The 21,543-nt window shown below is 44.3% G+C and overlaps 2 protein-coding genes across 3 annotated transcripts in view; one reads left to right on the plus strand and one right to left on the minus strand.

Moving 5' to 3' along the window:
- The window catches only part of LOC115145088 (calponin homology domain-containing protein DDB_G0272472), a 19,287-nt gene extending 6,263 nt beyond the window's left edge, over window positions 1-13,024 (plus strand). Inside the window, exons 9-17 of the mRNA XM_029686339.2 lie at window positions 396-578; window positions 962-1,040; window positions 3,822-3,850; window positions 4,018-4,087; window positions 4,195-4,266; window positions 11,073-11,095; window positions 11,374-11,404; window positions 11,537-11,642; window positions 11,755-13,024. Of these exons, the coding sequence (XP_029542199.2) occupies window positions 396-578; window positions 962-1,040; window positions 3,822-3,850; window positions 4,018-4,087; window positions 4,195-4,266; window positions 11,073-11,095; window positions 11,374-11,404; window positions 11,537-11,618 (569 nt within the window). The 3' untranslated portion in view covers window positions 11,619-11,642; window positions 11,755-13,024. The remainder of the gene's footprint in view (window positions 1-395; window positions 579-961; window positions 1,041-3,821; window positions 3,851-4,017; window positions 4,088-4,194; window positions 4,267-11,072; window positions 11,096-11,373; window positions 11,405-11,536; window positions 11,643-11,754) is intronic.
- Window positions 12,654-21,543, minus strand: part of prkaa2 (protein kinase, AMP-activated, alpha 2 catalytic subunit) — a 26,738-nt gene continuing 17,848 nt past the window's right edge. For both annotated transcript variants that reach the window (XM_065003118.1, XM_065003117.1), the window contains exons 10-11: window positions 18,035-18,161; window positions 12,654-17,882 (exon numbers count right to left, since the gene is read on the minus strand). In XM_065003118.1, coding sequence (XP_064859190.1) covers window positions 17,614-17,882; window positions 18,035-18,161 — 396 coding nt within the window. In that variant the 3' untranslated portion in view covers window positions 12,654-17,613. The remainder of the gene's footprint in view (window positions 17,883-18,034; window positions 18,162-21,543) is intronic.

Below are 21,543 nucleotides of genomic sequence, written 5' to 3' on the forward strand. Positions count from 1 at the left end.
GATGGGTACATCTCAGTAATAGCAGGTGTAGTTAGTGTTATATATATGTGTGTATAGATGGGTACATCTCAGTAATAGCAGGTGTAGTTAGTGTTATATCTATGTGTGTATAGATGGGTACATCTCAGTAATAGCAGGTGTAGTTAGTGTTATATATATATGTGTGTATAGATGGGTACATCTCAGTAATAGCAGGTGTAGTTAGTGTTATATATATGTGTGTATAGATGGGTACATCTCAGTAATAGCAGGTGTAGTTAGTGTTTTATCTGTGTGTGTATAGATGGGTACATCTCAGTTATAGCAGGTGTAGTTAGTGTTATATATATGTGTGTATAGATGGGTACATCTCAGTTATAGCAGGTGTAGTTAGTGTTTTATCTGTGTGTGTATAGATGGGTACATCTCACTGAGCCAGGTGGAGCTGGACATTAAGGAGATGTTGGAGCTGGGGAAGAAGGCTTCTCATGCCATCAGCCATAAGGACAGCAGTACTGTGGTAGAACAGGGAGGAGAGCTGGCCAGGATGGGCAACAGGACTTCCAATCACTACCCACTACAGGACGATACAGGCAGCTGTAAGTACTCCGCTGTCCACAGTTATTCATTTAGTGCACGTTCACACAAGTCATATTGTGGATCCAAATGACATGTATCCCTTTCCCGCAATCAATGACCGAAGCACCCTCTATTTTTCATGATTAATAAAGATTATTTCAAAGAATCCGATGAAAATCTTGTGTTTCTATGTCAAACAATTTTATTACATTTCTAGTCTTCTGAGATGTATATAAAGTGTCATTTTGGATGCAAACTCAAAATTGAATATCTGACATGGTACAGGTGTCATCTGTTTTTTTTCAGCCCATAACCACGTGTGTGAGGTGTTTCAATGTAGATTTGTTAAAGGCTACCAAGAAACACTGCAGTCAAAAGTGAAACTGTGTGTGTTCTCCCTCAGTTACAGACGACAGTGAGGAGTGGATGAATGATGACGATGAACCTCTCTCCTACCCCATGGAGGAAGATCCTACAGAGAGGTCAGTGCACACTGCAATGTTAACTGTTTGAACAGGCATGTTTAGATGTGGGAACTATTCAACAGGGGCCCGATCCCGATTTAGGAATTGACGTCTTTCCTACGCACTTCTCAGTATTTGATATTCAGACGTAACTTTTTCAGTCACTTAATACGCTCTGCAGGTGTGGCTACCCTGCTCACTCTGAATACATTACATTCAAACGCTGAAAACCCTCCCACTTGCTGGCCAACAGAGTTTCTCATGGAGTCTCCATTCAGTACATTTATCTTAAGCCATCCCTTTCCAGTGTACCTTTAATTCAAATTTTGTCGACAGTCTCAATAACTTATCCAGTTGAAGTCGGAAGTTTACAGACACCTTAGCCAAATACATTTAAACTCAGTTTTTCACAATTCCTGACATTTAATCCTAGTAAAAATCCCCTGTCTTAGGTCAGTTAGGATCACCACTTTATTTTAAGAATGTGAAATGTCAGAATAATAGTAGAGAGGATTTATTTCAGCTTTTATTTCTTTCATCACATTCCCAGTGGGTCGGAAGTTTACATACACTCAATTAGTATTTGGTAGCATTGCCTTGAAATTGTTTAACTTGGGTCAAACATTTTGGGAAGCCTTCCACAAGCTTCCCACAATAAATTGGGTGAATTTTGGCCCATACCTCCTGACAGAGCTAGTGTAACTGAGTCAGGTTTGTAGCCCTCCTTGCTTGCACACGCTTTTTCAGTTCTGCACACACATTTTCTATAGGTTTGAGGTCAGGACTTTGTGCTGGCCACTCCAATACCTTGACTTCGTTGTCCTTAAACCATTTTGCCACAACTTTGGAAGTATGCTTGGGGTCATTCTCCATTTGGAAGACCCATTTGCGACCAAGCTTTAACTTCCCGACTGATGTCTTGAGATGTTGCTTCAATATATCCCCATAATTTTCTTTCCTCATGATGCAATCTATTTTGTGAAGTGCACCAGTCCCTCCTGCAGCAAAGCACCCCCACAACATGATGCTGCCACCCCTGTGCTTCACGGTTGGGATGGTGTTCTTTCAGCTTGCAAGCTTCCCCCTTTTTCCTCCAAACATAACGATGGTCATTATGGCCAAACAGTTCTATTTTTGTTCCATCAGACCAGAGGACATTCTTCCAAAAAGTATGATCTTTGTCCCCATGTGCAGTTGCAAACCCCAGTCTGTTTTATTTATGGTGGTTTTGGAGCAGTGGCTTCTTCCTTGCTGAGCGGCCTTTCAGGTTATGTCGATATAGGACTCATTTTACTGTTGATATAGATACTTTTGTACCTGTTTCCTCCAGCATCTTCACAAGGTCCTTTGCTGTTGTTCTGGGATTGATTTGCACTTTTTGCACCAAAATACATTCATCTCGAGGAGACAGAACACGTCTCCTTCCTGAGCGGTATGACGGCTGCGTGGTCCCATGGTGTTTATACTTGCGTACTATTGCTTGTACAGATGAACGTGGTACCTTCAGGCATTTGAAAATTGCTCCCAAGGATGAACCAGACTTGTGGAGGTCTACAATCTTTTTTTCTGTCGCCTCGGCTGATTTCTTTTGATTTTCCCTTGATGTCAAGCAAGGAGGCACTGAGTTTGAAGGTAGGCCTTGAAATACATCCACAGGTACACCTCCAATTGACTCAAATGATGTCAATTAGCCTATCAGAAGCTTCTAAAGCCATGATATCATTTTCTGGAATTTTCCAAGCTGTTTAAAAGGCACAGTCAACTTAGTGTATGTAAACTTCTGACCCACTGGAATTGTGATACAGTGAATTATAAGTGAAATAGTCTGTAATCAATTGTTGGAAAAATGACTTGTGTCATGGACAAAGTAGATGTCCTAACCGACTTGCCAAAACGATCGTTTTTTAATTAACAATCAATTTGTGGAGTGGTTGAAAAACGAGTTTTAATGACTCCAACCTAAGTAAGTGTATGTAAAGTTCTGACTTCAACTGTACATGGGGAGATGGGGTTCAGAATATAGGGATGAATGAAAGAGTACCATCACCTCGGCAGGTTCAGCCCTACAGAAACATATAGCTTGGATCTCCAGATTTGATCCATGCAAATTCTGAAGGCAAACAATTCAAATTTGGAATAATAATAATAATACTGTTTCACATTTGTCACATTTGTCTCCAGGGACCATAAGGAATAATCATCGAAGACAATTGCTATGCATATTTAAAATTCCCTTCTCCAAACGGATTGCTCATTTACCCAGCTCATCAATTTATACATAACAGTGCATGGAGAATGCTGTTATTTCTATTTGAAGAAATAAAGTAGATGCTTTCTCCACTTTTAACCGGCAGTTTCGCACCGACCTTATTCATGTTTTCCTCGAGCGTAAAGGTGGTGGAATTATGAGGGAATTAAATCCAGGTCAGAATACAGTGTATCTGTAGACACACCTCCCTCTGCCACGCCTTCATTTATTAGAGCTCCACCTGAAATGAATAGTGGGTGAATTTGCATGCTATTCTCATGCTTAAGTAGGCCATCATTGTAAAGAAGAATGTGTTTTCAACTGACTTGCCTAGTTCAATAAATGTGTAAAACATAAAAAAGTACGTTTAAGGTCAGAATAGAATAGAGAAAAGCTCATAAAAAGGGAATCAGGTTCACTTTACGTGTGATTAACTCTGGTCGGAATCGGGGCCCAGGGGAGTGTTATGGTGAAGGCTATCACAGTGGGGACTATTGTCCTTTGATGTCAGGAACTTTGAATCTGCATGACATCACTATTCTCTTCTGCAGTGGCCACATCCAAACAATCTCCATGACGGGTGAGTCAAGCCACTAGGTTTCAATGATCTATCAATGAGCCATGACTGACCTCAGCTTCCTGCATGTTCTGCTTATCTTTTCTTCTCCTTTTTAAATACCTAAAATACCTTTGGCTGATTACATCTGTTATTGTTTGCATTATTGTGTGTGTGTTTACTTCCTCCAGGAAGCAGAGAGCTTAGCATCCACCACAAACAAACACAGAATTACACCACCATAGATGGAATGGATATGCAGTGAGTCATGCACACACACAGATAATAAGACAAGGATTTTAATAGTATTAACAATATTCTATCCATTAGCTAGCATTTCTCCCGTCTGATGTCTGTCTGTTCTGCAGGGTGAAACATGAAGCACTTCAGAAGCTGGCCACTTTCTTCCACAAACCTGTTGTAGAGGAACCCATCAGGAGGTACATACAGTATAATTGCACACACACACACACAGATGAAGGTAAAGGTGAATTAATGTTTCCTTTGATGCTTACCTCTTGTGTTTTGTTTTCTTCTCCTCCCCATCTCTCTCTTTCTTCTCCTCCCCTTCTGTTTCTTCTCCTCTCCATCTCTCTCTTTCTTCTCCTCCCCTTCTGTTTCTTCTCCTCTCCATCTCTCTCTTTCTTCTCCTCTCCATCTCTCTCTTTCTTCTCCTCCCCTTCTGTTTCTTCTCCTCTCCATCTCTCTCTTTCTTCTCCTCTCCATCTCTCTCTTTCTTCTCCTCTCCATCTCTCTCTTTCTTCTCCTCCCCTTCTGTTTCTTCTCTTCTCCATCTCTCTCTTTCTTCTCCTCTCCATCTCTCTCTTTCTTCTCCTCCCCATCTCTCTCTTTCTTCTCCTCTCCATCTCGCTCTTTCTTCTCCTACCCATCTCTCTCTTTCTTCTCCTCTCCATCTCGCTCTTTCTTCTCCTCCCCATCTCTCTCTTTCTTCTCCTCCCCATCTCTCTCTTTCTTCTCCTCCCCTTCTGTTTCTTCTCCTCTCCATCTCTATTGTACCCTCTCCATCTCTCTTTTACCCTCTCCATCTCTCTTTCATCCTCTCCATCTCTCTTTTACCCTCTCCATCTCTCTTGTACCCTCTCCATCTCTCTTGTACCCTCTCCATCTCTCTTTTATCCTCTCCATCTCTCTTTTATCCTCTCCATCTCTCTTGTACCCTCTCCATCTCTCTTTTACCCTCTCCATCTCTCTTTTACCCTCTCCATCTCTCTTTTATCCTCTCTATCTCTCTTTTACCCTCTCCATCTCTCTTTTACCCTCTCCATATCTCTTTTATCCTCTCCATCTCTCTTTTACCCTCTCCATCTCTCTTTTACCCTCTCCATCTCTCTTTTACCCTCTCCATCTCTTTTACCCTCTCCATCTCTTTTACCCTCTCCATCTCTCTTTTACCCTCTCCATCTCTCTTTTACCCTCTCCATCTCTCTTTTACCCTCTCCATCTCTCTTGTACCCTCTCCATCTCTCTTTTACCCTCTCCATCTCTCTTTTATCCTCTCCATCTCTCTTGTACCCTCTCCATCTCTCTTTTATCCTCTCCATCTCTTTTACCCTCTCCATCTCTCTTGTACCCTCTCCATCTCTCTTGTACCCTCTCCATCTCTCTTTTACCCTCTCCATCTCTCTTTTACCCTCTCCATCTCTCTTGTACCCTCTCCATCTCTCTTTTATCCTCTCCATCTCTTTTACCCTCTCCATCTCTTTTATCCTCTCCATCTCTCTTGTACCCTCTCCATCTCTCTTTTACCCTCTCCATCTCTCTTGTACCCTCTCCATCTCTCTTGTACCCTCTCCATATCTCTTTTACCCTCTCCATCTCTCTTGTACCCTCTCCATCTCTCTTTTATCCTCTCCATCTCTCTTTTACCCTCTCCATCTCTTGTACCCTCTCCATCTCTCTTGTACCCTCTCCATCTCTCTTTTACCCTCTCCATCTCTCTTGTACCCTCTCCATCTCTCTTGTACCCTCTCCATCTCTCTTGTACCCTCTCCATCTCTCTTGTACCCTCTCCATCTCTCTTTTACCCTCTCCATCGCTCTTTTATCCTCTCCATCTCTCTTTTACCCTCTCCATCTCTTGTACCCTCTCCATCTCTCTTGTACCCTCTCCATCTCTCTTTTACCCTCTCCATCTCTCTTTTATCCTCTCCATCTCTCTTGTACCCTCTCCATCTCTCTTGTACCCTCTCCATCTCTCTTTTACCCTCTCCATCTCTCTTTTACCCTCTCCATCGCTCTTTTATCCTCTCCATCTCTTTTTACCCTCTCCATCTCTCTTTTACCCTCTCCATCTCTTTTTTACCATCTCCATCTCTTTTACCCTCTCCATCTCTCTTTTACCCTCTCCATCTCTTTTACCCTCTCCATCTCTTGTACCCTCTCCATCTCTCTTGTACCCTCTCCATCTCTCTTTTACCCTCTCCATCTCTCTTTTATCCTCTCCATCTCTCTTTTATCCTCTCCATCTCTCTTTTATCCTCTCCATCTCTTTTACCCTCTCCATCTCTCTTGTACCCTCTCCATCTCTCTTGTACCCTCTCCATCTCTCTTTTATCCTCTCCATCTCTTTTACCCTCTCCATCTCTCTTGTACCCTCTCCATCTCTCTTGTACCCTCTCCATCTCTCTTTTACCCTCTCCATCTCTCTTTTATCCTCTCCATCTCTCTTGTACCCTCTCCATCTCTCTTTTATCCTCTCCATCTCTTTTACCCTCTCCATCTCTCTTGTACCCTCTCCATCTCTCTTGTACCCTCTCCATCTCTCTTTTACCCTCTCCATCTCTCTTTTATCCTCTCCATCTCTCTTGTACCCTCTCCATCTCTCTTTTACCCTCTCCATCTCTCTTGTACCCTCTCCATCTCTCTTGTACCCTCTCCATCTCTCTTGTACCCTCTCCATATCTCTTTTACCCTCTCCATCTCTCTTGTACCCTCTCCATCTCTCTTTTATCCTCTCTATCTCTCTTTTACCCTCTCCATCTCTCTTTTACCCTCTCCATATCTCTTTTATCCTCTCCATCTCTCTTGTACCCTCTCCATCTCTCTTGTACCCTCTCCATCTCTCTTTTACCCTCTCCATCTCTCTTTTATCCTCTCCATCTCTCTTGTACCCTCTCCATCTCTCTTTTATCCTCTCCATCTCTTTTACCCTCTCCATCTCTCTTTTATCCTCTCCATCTCTCTTGTACCCTCTCCATCTCTCTTTTACCCTCTCCATCTCTCTTGTACCCTCTCCATCTCTCTTGTACCCTCTCCATCTCTCTTGTACCCTCTCCATATCTCTTTTACCCTCTCCATCTCTCTTGTACCCTCTCCATCTCTCTTTTATCCTCTCCATCTCTCTTTTACCCTCTCCATCTCTTGTACCCTCTCCATCTCTCTTGTACCCTCTCCATCTCTCTTTTACCCTCTCCATCTCTCTTTTATCCTCTCCATCTCTCTTGTACCCTCTCCATCTCTCTTGTACCCTCTCCATCTCTCTTGTACCCTCTCCATCTCTCTTTTACCCTCTCCATCTCTCTTTTACCCTCTCCATCGCTCTTTTATCCTCTCCATCTCTCTTTTACCCTCTCCATCTCTCTTTTACCCTCTCCATCTCTTTTACCCTCTCCATCTCTTTTACCCTCTCCATCTCTCTTTTACCCTCTCCATCTCTCTTTTACCCTCTCCATCTCTTGTACCCTCTCCATCTCTCTTGTACCCTCTCCATCTCTCTTTTACCCTCTCCATCTCTCTTTTATCCTCTCCATCTCTCTTGTACCCTCTCCATCTCTCTTTTATCCTCTCCATCTCTTTTACCCTCTCCATCTCTCTTGTACCCTCTCCATCTCTCTTGTACCCTCTCCATCTCTTTTACCCTCTCCATCTCTCTTTATCCTCTCCATCTCTCTTGTATCTCCATCTCTTTTATCCTCTCCATCTCTTTTACCCTCTCCATCTCTCTTGTACCCTCTCCATCTCTCTTGTACCCTCTCCATCTCTCTTTTACCCTCTCCATCTCTCTTTTATCCTCTCCATCTCTCTTGTACCCTCTCCATCTCTCTTTTACCCTCTCCATCTCTCTTGTACCCTCTCCATCTCTCTTGTACCCTCTCCATCTCTCTTTGTACCCTCTCCATCTCTCTTTTACCCTCTCCATCTCTCTTTTATCCTCTCCATCTCTCTTGTACCCTCTCCATCTCTCTTCCATCTCTCTTTTACCCTCTCCATCTCTCTTGTACCCTCTCCATCTCTCTTGTACCCTCTCCATCTCTCCATCTCTCTTGTACCCTCTCCATCCATCTCTCTTTACCCTCTCCATCTCCATCTCTTTTTACCCTCTCCATCTCTCTTTTACCCTCTCCATCTCTCTTTTACCTCTCCATCTCTTTATCCCTCTCTCTTCTTGTACCCTCTCCATCTCTCTTTTACCCTCTCCATCTCTTTATCTCTTTTTTTACCCTCTCCATCTCTCTTTACCCTCCATCCATCTCCATCTTTTACCCTCTCCATCTCTCTTTATCTCCATCTTTTTTACCCTCTCCATCTCTCTCTCTCCATCTTTTTACCCTCTCCATCTCTCTTTACCCTTCCATCCTCTCCATCTCTCTTTTTACCCTCTCCATCTCTCTTTTACCCTCTCCATCTCTCTTTACCCTCTCCATCTCCATCTCTCTTTACCCTCTCCATCTCTCTTTTACCCTCTCCATCTCTCTTTTACCCTCTCCATCTCTCTTTATCCTCTCCATCTCTCTTGTACCCTCTCCATCTCTCTTTATCCTCTCCATCTCTTTTACCCTCTCCATCTCTCTTGTACCCTCTCCATCTCTCTTGTACCCTCTCCATCCTCTCCATCTCTCTTTATCCTCTCCATCTCTCTTGTACCTCTCCATCTCTCTTTTACCCTCTCCATCTCTCTTTTATCCCTCTCCATCTCTCTTGTACATCTCTCTTGTACCCTCTCCATCTCTCTTTTACCCTCTCCATCTCTTTTACCCTCTCCATCTCTCTTTTACCCTCTCCATCTCTCTTTACCTCTCTCCATCTCTCTTTACCCTCTCCATCTCTCTTTTACCCTCTCCATCTCTCTTGTACCCTCTCCATCTCTCTTTTACCCTCTCCATCTCTCTTGTACCCTCTCCATCTCTCTTTATCCTCTCCATCTCTCTTTTACCTCTCCATCTCTCTTGTACCCTCTCCATCTCTCTTTTACCCTCCATCTCTCTTTACCCTCTCCATCTCTTTACCCTCCCTCTCCATCTCTCTTACCCTCTCCATCTCTCTTTTATCCTCTCCATCTCTCTTGTACCCTCTCCATCTCTCTTGTACCCTCTCCATCTCTCTTTTACCCTCTCCATCTCTCTTTTTACCCTCTCCATCTCTCTTGTACCCTCTCCATCTCTCTTTTACCCTCTCCATCTCTTTTATCCTCTCCATCTCTCTTTACCCTCTCCATCTCTTGTACCCTCTCCATCTCTCTTTACCCTCTCCATCTCTCTTTTATCCTCTCCATCTCTCTTGTACCCCCTCTCCATCTCTCTTGTACCCTGTACCCTCTCCATCTCTCTTTTATCCTCTCCATCTCTCTTTTACCCTCTCCATCTCTCTTTTACCTCCATCTCTTTGTACCCTCTCCATCTCTTTTACCCTCTCCATCTCTCTTTTACCCTCTCCATCTCTCTTTTACCCTCTCCATCTCTTTTATCCTCTCCATCTCTTTTACCCTCTCCATCTCTCTTGTACCCTCTCCATCTCTCTTGTACCCTCTCCATCTCTCTTTTACCCTCTCCATCTCTCTTTTATCCTCTCCATCTCTCTTGTACCCTCTCCATCTCTCTTGTACCCTCTCCATCTCTCTTGTACCCTCTCCATCTCTCTTGTACCCTCTCCATCTCTCTTGTACCCTCTCCATCTCTCTTTTACCCTCTCCATCTCTCTTTTATCCTCTCCATCTCTCTTGTACCCTCTCCATCTCTCTTGTACCCTCTCCATCTCTCTTGTACCCTCTCCATCTCTCTTGTACCCTCTCCATCTCTCTTGTACCCTCTCCATATCTCTTTTACCCTCTCCATCTCTCTTGTACCCTCTCCATCGCTCTTTTATCCTCTCCATCTCTCTTTTACCCTCTCCATCTCTCTTTTATCCTCTCCATCTCTCTTGTACCCTCTCCATCTCTCTTGTACCCTCTCCATCTCTCTTTTACCCTCTCCATCTCTCTTTTATCCTCTCCATCTCTCTTTTACCCTCTCCATCTCTTGTACCCTCTCCATCTCTCTTTTATCCTCTCCATCTCTTTTACCCTCTCCATCTCTCTTGTACCCTCTCCATCTCTCTTTTACCCTCTCCATCTCTCTTTTACCCTCTCCATCTCTCTTGTACCCTCTCCATCTCTCTTGTACCCTCTCCATCTCTCTTGTACCCTCTCCATCTCTCTTTTACCCTCTCCATCTCTCTTGTACCCTCTCCATCTCTCTTTTACCCTCTCCATCGCTCTTTTATCCTCTCCATCTCTCTTTTACCCTCTCCATCTCTTGTACCCTCTCCATCTCTCTTGTACCCTCTCCATCTCTCTTTTACCCTCTCCATCTCTCTTTTATCCTCTCCATCTCTCTTGTACCCTCTCCATCTCTCTTGTACCCTCTCCATCTCTCTTTTACCCTCTCCATCTCTCTTTTATCCTCTCCATCTCTCTTTTACCCTCTCCATCTCTTGTACCCTCTCCATCTCTCTTTTATCCTCTCCATCTCTCTTGTACCCTCTCCATCTCTCTTGTACCCTCTCCATCTCTCTTGTACCCTCTCCATCTCTCTTTTACCCTCTCCATCTCTCTTGTACCCTCTCCATCTCTCTTTTACCCTCTCCATCGCTCTTTTATCCTCTCCATCGCTCTTTTATCCTCTCCATCTCTCTTGTACCCTCTCCATCTCTCTTGTACCCTCTCCATCTCTCTTTTACCCTCTCCATCTCTCTTTTACCCTCTCCATCGCTCTTTTATCCTCTCCATCTCTCTTTTACCCTCTCCATCTCTTGTACCCTCTCCATCTCTCTTTTATCCTCTCCATCTCTCTTGTACCCTCTCCATCTCTCTTGTACCCTCTCCATCTCTCTTTTACCCTCTCCATCGCTCTTTTATCCTCTCCATCGCTCTTTTATCCTCTCCATCTCTCTTGTACCCTCTCCATCTCTCTTGTACCCTCTCTCTCCCTAATCCCCAACTCTCGCTTTACCTACTGTCTCCCTTTGAGAAGACCTGAAGAACCTGAACCAATCAGTAAGTGAAGAGCTACGTATGGATTCTGTGTACTACACATTCCACACATCAGGCCTAGTCTTTGGGCTGGTTAGCCAGACGCAGATGATCCATTTAGCATGTCTTTCTTTCATAGTCAAGGAGAGTTTCATTTGGATCCAGGAAAGCAGCCAATAAAGGTTGAGAGAATGCTGTTGGAATTTATTGAGTTCAATGAAAGGAATCCACTTTCTACATCTGACACACTAGTGTGGAAAAATACCTTTACGTTTAAAACATTATCCTTTTTTACTTGCCAGGCCCCGTGGAGATAGAAGAACCTGTGTACCCGTAAGTAGGAGAGGAAAGAAATGTCACATTGTGTAATCTGTTGTCAGACTAGTTTTCTGGGCTTGGATTGTGAATGTCATTGTGTGTGTGTGTGTGTGGGTCTGTCTACCATGCATGTGTGCTTCTATGTAGATGTAAAGTGGAAGCAGATTTGGAGCTGCCAGACATGATGATTCTTTCTCCTCCTGGCCCGTTTGCAGACGACAATCAATGACACTTAGTAGACTACCAACTACAGGTAAAAAGTATACTTTACATTAGTCAGCCATTAAGAATCATTGATCAGTCTGTCAATACCAGTATTTACTAGCATTGATGATGTCTGCGTCTGTTCTCTCTTCTATGAGCAGTTGGAGAGCAGAGGAACAACGGCAACATGGTATGTTGTCGAGTGCCAGTCATCTCCATGACAATCACTCAGATAACGGAGACATGAAGGATCGTTATTTGGACAACCTGCAATTGGATGGACTATTTCTCTGTTCTAATATTGTTTAGGCCAGGATTCAACCCGAGAGCTCTAGTCAACAATGCAGATTAAGGCAATGTTACCGTCTTTGCGGAGACCTCATTCAAGATAAATGCTGCAATGTCGACTCAATTGGAAATGATCTTTAAAATGTCAATAACGCTATAGGGTTTCAGATTGAATCTCTTGTTTTGATGTCCATCCAGGGTTATGGAGGATGAGATGAAGGATACAGACAGAGCAGTTCTGTTTATACTAACTCTTCAATAGTTTTATACAAAGACAATTATGGGATACCATGCATAGTGTAATGTTTGTTTACAGGTGTTTGTGTTTGGCTAGATGACAGTCTGTATCCAGCTACTGTCGGTGTCTAAAATGACAGCCTATTCCCCATGTAGTGCACTAACTTTGACCTAAGTGACACAGGGTTAACCACATAGGGCTCTGGTGAAAAGTAGTGCACTAACTTTGACCTAAGTGACACAGGGTTAACCACATAGGGCTCTGGTGAAAAGTAGTGCACTAACTTTGACCTAAGTGACACAGGGTTAACCACATAGGGCTCTGGTGAAAAGTAGTGCACTACACAGGGAAAAGGATGCTTGCCATACTGTATGAGATGTCTGGTTTATATTCCCTGTGTATTTCCCATTAAGTATTAGAGAGAGAGGGAAGTAATTTGATGATGTAACCTTTAGTTGAAGTCCCGTTCATTTAGCTACCAGCTCTGCTAGTTGTGATCTGGCGATTCAATAAAAAACACAAATCAATCAGTGGTCTAGTGTATAGGTCAGTTTAATTGTGTTTGACAATAAATACTCAGTAAAGTGCAAATCAGAACAGCAACGCCATGCAATGCATAGAACACAGAAAAGCCCACCTCAGACGGAGAGGAAGAGGTACATTCCGCTCTCACGCACACACAGACAGAAGAGAAGAACACTTTGGTTCCAGAAGTCTGGATACGGTGACAACACACCTTAACCCTTGGAAAGAGGTACACCTTACACTGACAAAGTGGGTGTGTATTACTTGAAGTAGTATGTGTGTGTAAATAACAGAATATAGGGTCATTGCTGTGAGTAATTGCATGAGTGTAGCAGCAGGAAGGAGAGTTTCTCCCTGACCTTGTAGCAGCTATAGTCAGACACGGTTCTTAATGTTTTGAACACTTTCCTAATATTGAGTTCCACCCCTTTGCCCCCAGAACAGCCTCAATTCGTTGGGGCATGGACTCTACAAGGTGTCAAAAGCGTTCCACAGGGATGCTGGCCCATGACTCCAATGCTTGTGTCAAGTTGGCTGGTGGACCATTCTTGATACACATGGGAAACTGTTGAACATAAAAAACCCAGGAGCGTTGCAGTTCTTGACACAAACTGACACGCCTGGCACCTACTACCATACCCTGTTCAAAGGCACTTAAATCTTTTTTCTTGCTCATTCACCCTCTGAATTGCACACACACACAATCCATGTCTCAAGGCTTCAAAATCCTTCTTTAACCTGTCTCCTCCCCTTCATCTACACCAGTGGTCACCAACCTTTGAGTCAAGATCGCTTTCACATTCAAAAAGCAAGCCAAGATCTACCACTCCATTTTTTTTTTTTTACATGACTTATAATGTAACAACCTAATAAAAAGAGTTCTGCGGGAATGAGGTTTCTGCTGTAGGCCGAATACATTATCACAACTTGAGCTTTGATAACATATCGGTTTTTGTAGCACTTGCAAGGCACAGCTGAGCATAAATGATATGGTACAGCACTTGCATCTGATGGCCATGGTGCTTTCAAGACAGCTGGGAACTCGAGAAAAAGCAAACGAGGTCAAATCATGACGTCTGTGATCTTGAGGTCGGAGCTCTAGAAAGATGCGAGTTTCCGACTAGGAATTCCGAGTTGGATGACCGTTCAAAACCATTTCCCCAGTCGGATCTCGTTTTTCCAGAGTAGTTGTCTTGAACAGAGCATTATTCTCAGGGGAGGGAGGAAGAGAGCCGCAGCGGGTCCACCTTTCAGTCACTGCTTTCCCCTTCCTTTCACGGTCACTGCTTTCCCCTTCCTTTCACGGTCACTGCTTTCCCCTTCCTTTCACGGTCACTGCTTTCCCCTTCCTTTCACGGTCACTGCTTTCCCCTTCCTCTCACGGTCACTGCTTTCCCCTTCCTCTCACGGTCACTGCTTTCCCCTTCCTCTCACGGTCACTGCTTTCCCCTTCCTCTCACGGTCACTGCTTTCCCCTTCCTTTCACGGTCACTGCTTTCCCCTTCCTCTCACGGTCACTGCTTTCTCCTTCCTTTCACGGTCACTGCTTTCCCCTTCCTTTCACGGTCACTGCTTTCTCCTGCCTTTCACGGTCACTGCTTTCCCCTTCCTTTCCTCCGGTGAGACTAACCAAAGAGACACCGTCTTCCACCTGATGGCGAAACTCGAGTCGCGCCACATCTGCCGCAGGCACAAATTCACGCGGTTCCTATGACCAGAGAAAGTGAAATACTCCTCCATATTAAAATAGACACGAAGCTAATAATAATAATAATAATAAAACTCATTGCAGCGCGAGTGGAAAAAGGCTAGGCTAGCATCAAACTTCTTGACTGTGGTCGAGGAGGCTCTGTACGGTAATTTGAGCTATTCGATTGCCAGCACATTAGGCGCACTCGATTTAGCAACAGATCTCCCGGTCCGCTTGAATCAAGTGCACCTACCACCAACAGCGCAACACGCACAAAATCAGGCCTGGCTTTTCCACAGAAATGCTTGGTGACCGGTTGGTGACCACTGATCTACACGGACTGAAGTGGATTCAACAAATGACATCAATAAGGGATCATAGCTTTCACCTGGTCAGTTTGTCATGGAATGAGCAGGTGTTCATAATGTTTTGTACCCTCAGTATGTAAGTATCTCTCAAAAATGGGATATGCCAGTTTATTAAGTACACCACCCAGTTCACAAAAATGGATCACTTCTACAGACACGGAGTCACATGGCTGTGGCTTGTTATATAAAACAGGCATTCAGTTACTGTTCAATCGAACATTAGAATAGGCAAAACAAGTGACTTTAAGCGAAGTATGATCATCGGTGCCATGCCCCGGGTCCAGTATCTCAGAAACGGACACTCCCCTCCTGGGCTTTTCACGCACAACAGCGTCTAAGGTTTACAGAGAATGGTGGGAGAAACAGATAACATCCAGTCAGCAGCAGCCCTGCGGGTGAAAACAGCTCGTTTGATGAGAGGTTGAAGGAGAAGGGCAAGAATCGTGCAAGCCAACAGGTGGGTCAGAAAACAAACTGGTCGATCCTTGTCACGGATGGGCTATTGCAGCAGACCACCACACCAGGTTCCATTCCTATCAGCTAAAAACAAGAAGTGGCTCAGGTGGGTACGTGTTAAACAACACTGAATAACCGAGGAGTGGAAAAACATCCCGTGGAATATGTCAACGAGTTCAGTTTACTTGAGTGGCCTGCGCAGTCCCCAGACCTCAACCCATTAGAGCATATTTCAGATGAGATGGATGTTCGCAGCATGAATGTACTGCCGTCCAATCTGCAGAAACTGCACGGCGCCATCGCATTAGCATGAACCAACATCACTGTGGAATCTTTGACACATTGTAGAATCCCCTGAAGAATTCAGGCTGTTCTGGAGACAAAAGGTCGGTTCAACCGGTACTAGATGAGAGTACACATACGTGGGTATTGTCTTGCATGTATAGTGTCATACACAGACAAAAACAGACTACGCTCTCAGAATAGAGATGTGATGACAGAACTGCTGCACAGGACAAACAAATGACAAGGAAACGAATGACAAGGAATTTGTTTCCTTGTCATTTGTTTCCTAAATGACAAGGAAACAAATGACAAGGAAACGAATGACAAGGAAACAAATGACAAGGAAACAAATGGCAAGGAAACAAAAGGAAAGAAGAGAGGTTTAGTGTCTTTTCTGACTAACTGGCCCAACAGAGGTCTACAATTCCCTCAGCGAAACACACACTACTGCAAATACACACCACAAACCAATAACTCCAGAGGGAGGGAAGGAAAGAGAGAGATACAAATGATTCTACATTTAATAACAAACCGAACAGACCACCATCATGGTACCAGAACAGACCAGAGAAACACAGACACACTAGCATGCATCAGATCAGCAAGAGCCCAGCCCTCACTGGCCCCAGCAGAACAAGAGACACAGACAGGACTCTGGAACAATATATACTGTAAACCATTTGACAATTGGTGAAGGGAGATTTGTTCCAGTGTTCTGTCATATCTATTCCTTCTCCTCCTGTATCTTTAGTTATATTAGTCAGAACTCAAATCTCATTGGCACATAAACTACAGTACTGTATGTCTTCTCCTGGCCAATCCCTGGCAAGCTCCTGTCTGTCAGTCCTCTACACACAGGAGTGTACACACACACACACACACAGAAACAGTCTGCTTACCATTCCGTTTCTGCAAACAAAAACAGTCACCAAGCTAGAAACAACGTGTGTTAAGGCACCTGGAGAAAGGTTCACTACAGATACACTTCCCTCCCTCCTCCTCCGTCAGGTAGCATCAATGCCAACTAATCCACAGAACAATATTGCCAGTCAGAGAGAGAGGGAGAGTGGAGGCTCTCTCTCTATGACCTCTCATCACCTAAAATCTCTTAAGTCCGTATACACTTCTCAAACATCAGCAGTGCTTCAATACTCAATATTCAGTACCACACAGAGCCTCTAAAATAACCTCTTTAAAATAAATAAGAATATGATATCTAAATAATAACAACAACAATCCTCTCTTTAACTTCATTTGTTGTATGTTACAATCAACAGCTGCTACACCACTCAAAGGGATAGTAATGTAAATATATATGATAAATATGGAAAACAAAACCGGTGTCGTTACAAAAACCATATAAAACCATATATAAAATGCTCAGTGTGTTTGTTCTACAGCGACGGCTATTCTGGAGCTGATTGGAGGTTGAGAGTAGTCAGGGAGGCGGAGCTTATCTGGAAATGTCCGACATGCTTAACTGGTTGAACGCTGCACGTGAATAACTGCAACCAGTTAGAAATGTCCGTTTCCTAGTTTCGACGAGCACGTGAACGCGCCATATGGGAGCTACAAGTGAGACCTCTAACCTTTCCCACGGCCAGACTGGCTCTGGCAGACTGGCTCTAGACCAGGGATGGGCAACTCGTGGCGTGCGGGTCGCATGGCCACTTTTGTAGGACCGCAGATCAATTCCTTCCGCTGTCAAGACTAAACTAAAATGTTTAGAAATCGCCAAATTTTGCTTAGGGCCTCGAAAACGCTGACTGCATGTGTGTGTCTGGATGTGGGTAAGCAGTCCCGCGAGCCACCGCACCCCCCCTAATGATGAGTTCTGAATTTTTGTGGCCCCTACCCCCATCAAAGTTGCCCATCCCTGCTCTAGACAGACAGGAAGTCTAATCAGAGATCTACGATCAGTTTATCTTGCCTAGCCCAAACCTACAACACCAGGAGGGAACAACTGACCCTAGATCTGTGGTTAGAGGCGTGTTCTGCAGTACTTGGAGAATTAGGTCAGGATCACACCAATATAAAACTGTCTAAATAGGCTCAGGGCAGTGTTCTGTTTCAGATGGTTATGCAGGCGGTAGCTGGAGTTTTCCGGACTATATGACATTGACCAGGAAAAACTCCAGGCCCCTAGTTACCCAGCGGAGGTTTACCGTCTCTAGCGGGCCAGCGTGGTGATGAGACTGGCACACATCTCAAAGAAGTCCATAGTGTGGCTGCCCTGGCGCGGGGTGGGGGTGGAGGTGGAGGTGAGGAGGGCAGCGCTGGAGCACAGCGACCCAGGCAGAGAGGAGCTGAGCTTGGGGAGATCCACGGCAGGACAGGCTGAGTCCACACTGAGTCTGGGTCTGTGGAGCCCTGCAGTGGAGCCTGACCTCTGGGGGGTGGAAGAGCCCGACTTAAACCCTACTGCGTCCATGATGTCATCTGGGGGAGGAGAGATTAGTGTTTGTTTTCGTCATCTTCTGCACTCAGTAATAAGATGTAAAAAGGGGAAACTCTCTAAATTCTGCTGTCAGAATTAACCAGATATCAAAAAGTCTGTTTCCTGTTATAAATATGTTGTGTAGCTGGCGTACCATCGATGCTTTTGAAGTCCAGCAGGTAGGATCTGTTGTCTACTTGGTACAGCTGGAGACACATCTTCACCAGGTTGCCTGTTACTGGGTTCTTCCTCCGAACACGCAGGTGGTACGGGTTCACCACCTAAACATAACACACATTAAAAAGGTGCAATATGCAGAAATCGCTCCGCCATTTCCTGGTTGCGAAAATTCTAAGTTCGCTTAATTTATGTTTATGTGACAAAACAATGTATAGTGTACAAGGATCATTGTACCATCTAAACCGCTGTTAAATATATTTTCGATAACCAATAACATTGTATTTTAAGCTGTTTGAAGACTGTGTACAAAACCGAAAGTTTTTAAAAAAGGCACAAAAAAAACAACACATTTAAGACCAGGAAGCATAGAAATAGCACACATAGAACCGATCTACCACTTCTTAGACTTGCTTTCAAAGAGGATGACAGATCAATAATTTCTATGTGTATTTGGTTGGGTTGCCTAAAATGTTACATATTGCAGTTAACATGTACACACACACACCTTACAGTGATATAAACTCAGCAAAAAAAGAAATGTCCTCTCACTGTCAACTGCGTTTATTTTCAGCAAACTTAACATGTGTAAATATTTGTATGAACAACAAGATTCAACAACAGACATAAACTGAACAAGTTCCACAGACACGTGACTAACAGAAATGGAATAATGTGTCCCTGAACAAAGGGGGGGTCAAAATCAAAAGTAACAGTCAGTATCTGGTGTGGCCACCAGCTGCATTAAGTACTGCAGTGCATCTCCTCCTTATGGACTGCACCAGATTTGCCCGTTCTTGCTGTGAGATGTTACCCCAGTTTTCCACCAAGGCACCTGCCAGTTCCCTGACATTTCTGGGGGGAATGGCCTAGCCCCTCACCCCCCGATCCAACAGGTCTCAGACATGCTAAATGGGATTGAGATCCGGGCTCGTCGCTGGCCATGGCAGAACACTGACATTCCTGTCTTGCAGGAAATCACACACAGAACGAGCAGTATGGCTGGTGGCATTGTCATGATGGAGGGTCATGTCAGGATGAACCTACAGGAAGGGTACCAAATGAGGGAGGAGGATGTCTTCCCTGTAACGCACAGCGTTGAGATTGCCTGCAATGACAACAAGTTCAGTCCGATGATGCTGTGACACACCGCCCCAGATCATGACGGACCCTCCACCTCCAAATTGATCCTGCTCCAGAGTACAGGCCTTGGTGTAATGCTCATTCCTTCGACTACAAACGTGAATCCGACCATCACCCCTGGTGAGAAAAAAACGAGACTCGCCAGTCCTGTCTTGTCCAGCGATGGTGGGTTTGTGCCCATAGGCAACGTTGTTGCTGGTGATGTCTGGTGAGGACCTGCCTTACAACAGGCCTACAAGCCCTCAGTCCAGCCTCTCTCTGCCTATTGCAGACAGTCTGAGCACTGATGGAGGGATTGTGCGTTCCTGGTGTAACTCGGGTAGTTGTTGTTGCTATCCTGTACCTGTCCCGCAGGTGTGATGTTCGGATGTAGCGATCCTGTGCAAATGTTGTTACATGTGGTCTGCCACTGCGAGGACGATCAGCGGTCCGTCCTGTCTCCCTGTAGCGCCGTCTTCGGCGTCTCACAGTACGGACATGGCAATTTATTGCCCAGGCCACATCTGCAGTCCTCATGCCTCCTTGCAGCATGCCTGAGGCACGTTCACGCAGATGAGCAGGGACCCTGGGCATCTTTCTTTTGATGTTTTTCAGTCAGTAGAAAGGCCTCTTTAGTGTCCTAAGTTTTCATAACTGTGACCTTAATTGCCTACGGTCTTTAAGCTGTTAGTGTCTTAACGACCGTACCACAGGTGCATGTTCATTCATTGTTAATGGTTCATTTAACAAGCATGGGAAACCGTGTTTAAACCCTTTACAATGAAGATCTGTGATATTAGTTATTTTGACTTTTTACAAATTATCTTTGAAAGACAGGGTCCTGAAAAAGGGATGTTTCTTTTTTTGCTGAGTATATATATACAGATACACGGAGCATTCGAAAAGTATTCTGACTTTTTGCACATTTTGTTACATTACAGCCTTGTTCTTAAATGTATTAAATACATTTCCCCCTCATCAATCTACACACAATACCCCATGACAAAGCAAAAACAGTTTTGAAAATTTTGCAAATGTATTATTATTACTGAAATATCACATAAGAATTCAGACCCTTTACTCAGTACTTTATTGAAGCATCTTTGGCAGCAATTACAGCCTTGTGTCTTCTTGGGTATGACGCTACAAGCATGAAATACCTGTATTTGGGGAGAACCTCCCATTCTTCCCTGCAGATCCTCTCAAGCTCTGTCAGGTTGGATGTGGAGCGTCGCTGCAAAGCTATTTTCAGGTCTATCCAGAGATATTCGATTGGGTTCCAGTACGGGCCACTCAAGGAAATTCAGAGACATGTCCAGAAGCCACTCTTGCGTTGTCTTGGCTGTGTGCTTAGGGTCGTTGTCCTGTTGGAAGGTGAACCTTCATCCCAGTCTGAGGACCTGAGCGCTCTGGAGCAGGTTTTCATCAAGGATCTCTCTGTACTTTGCTCCATTGATCTTTTCCTCAAGCCTTACTAGTCTCCCAGTCCCTGCCGCTGAAAAACATCCCCACAGCATGATGCTGACACCACCATGCTTCACCATAGGGATGGTATTGGCCAGGTGATGTGCGGTGCCTGGTTTCCTCCAGATGTGACGCATGGCATTCAGGCCAAAGAGTTCAATCTTGGTTTCATCAGACCATAGAATCGTGTTTCTCATGGTCAGAGTCCTTTAGGCTTGAAAATAAAAGAGAGCCGCACACTCTCGGAGCTCAAATGCAAAAAATGTAATTACCAACGTTTCGACAGCCAAGCTGTCTTCATCAGGGTATTATCACAAACACTGCGGGATGACTCGTTTATATAGTGTCAAAAGACACAGGTGTCTGTAATCATGGCCAAGAGTGGCCTAATATCATTGGTTAATAATCAAATATTAAAATGTCATACAAAGAACAACATACAAACAAATGGAGAGCATACGATCATAGATTAATTTAACTACACAAGTTTACACACAATTACAATGGCAAAGTCACAATAATCACAAGAATGGCTTAAGATCAAAGTCTACGTTGAGACCGAAGGGCGCAAGGGTCTTTAAAATAAAGATCCAGGCAGCCTCTCGTTTTAACAATAAATTATCAAGGTCACCCCCTCTCCTAGGGAGGGTGACATGTTTGACGCCAATGTAACGCAGAGACGGAATCGAGTGGCCTGCCTCCAAGAAGTGGGCCGCAACTGGATAAGCAAGATATTGAGCCCTGCCCATGTCTCTTTGCTTAATAAAGGGTTATCTTTTGTGCCTACAACCCAGTGCAACGATTTTGATGTTAAGGTCGACATGTTCAAGTGTTTTAGAAACATCCGTTTAAGGGAATTCTTTAGCTCTCCTAATTCTGACACTTCTATTGAACCAGTCG

This window comes from Oncorhynchus nerka, linkage group LG17 (assembly GCF_034236695.1).
Source record: "Oncorhynchus nerka isolate Pitt River linkage group LG17, Oner_Uvic_2.0, whole genome shotgun sequence".
Lineage (NCBI taxonomy): Eukaryota > Metazoa > Chordata > Actinopteri > Salmoniformes > Salmonidae > Oncorhynchus > Oncorhynchus nerka.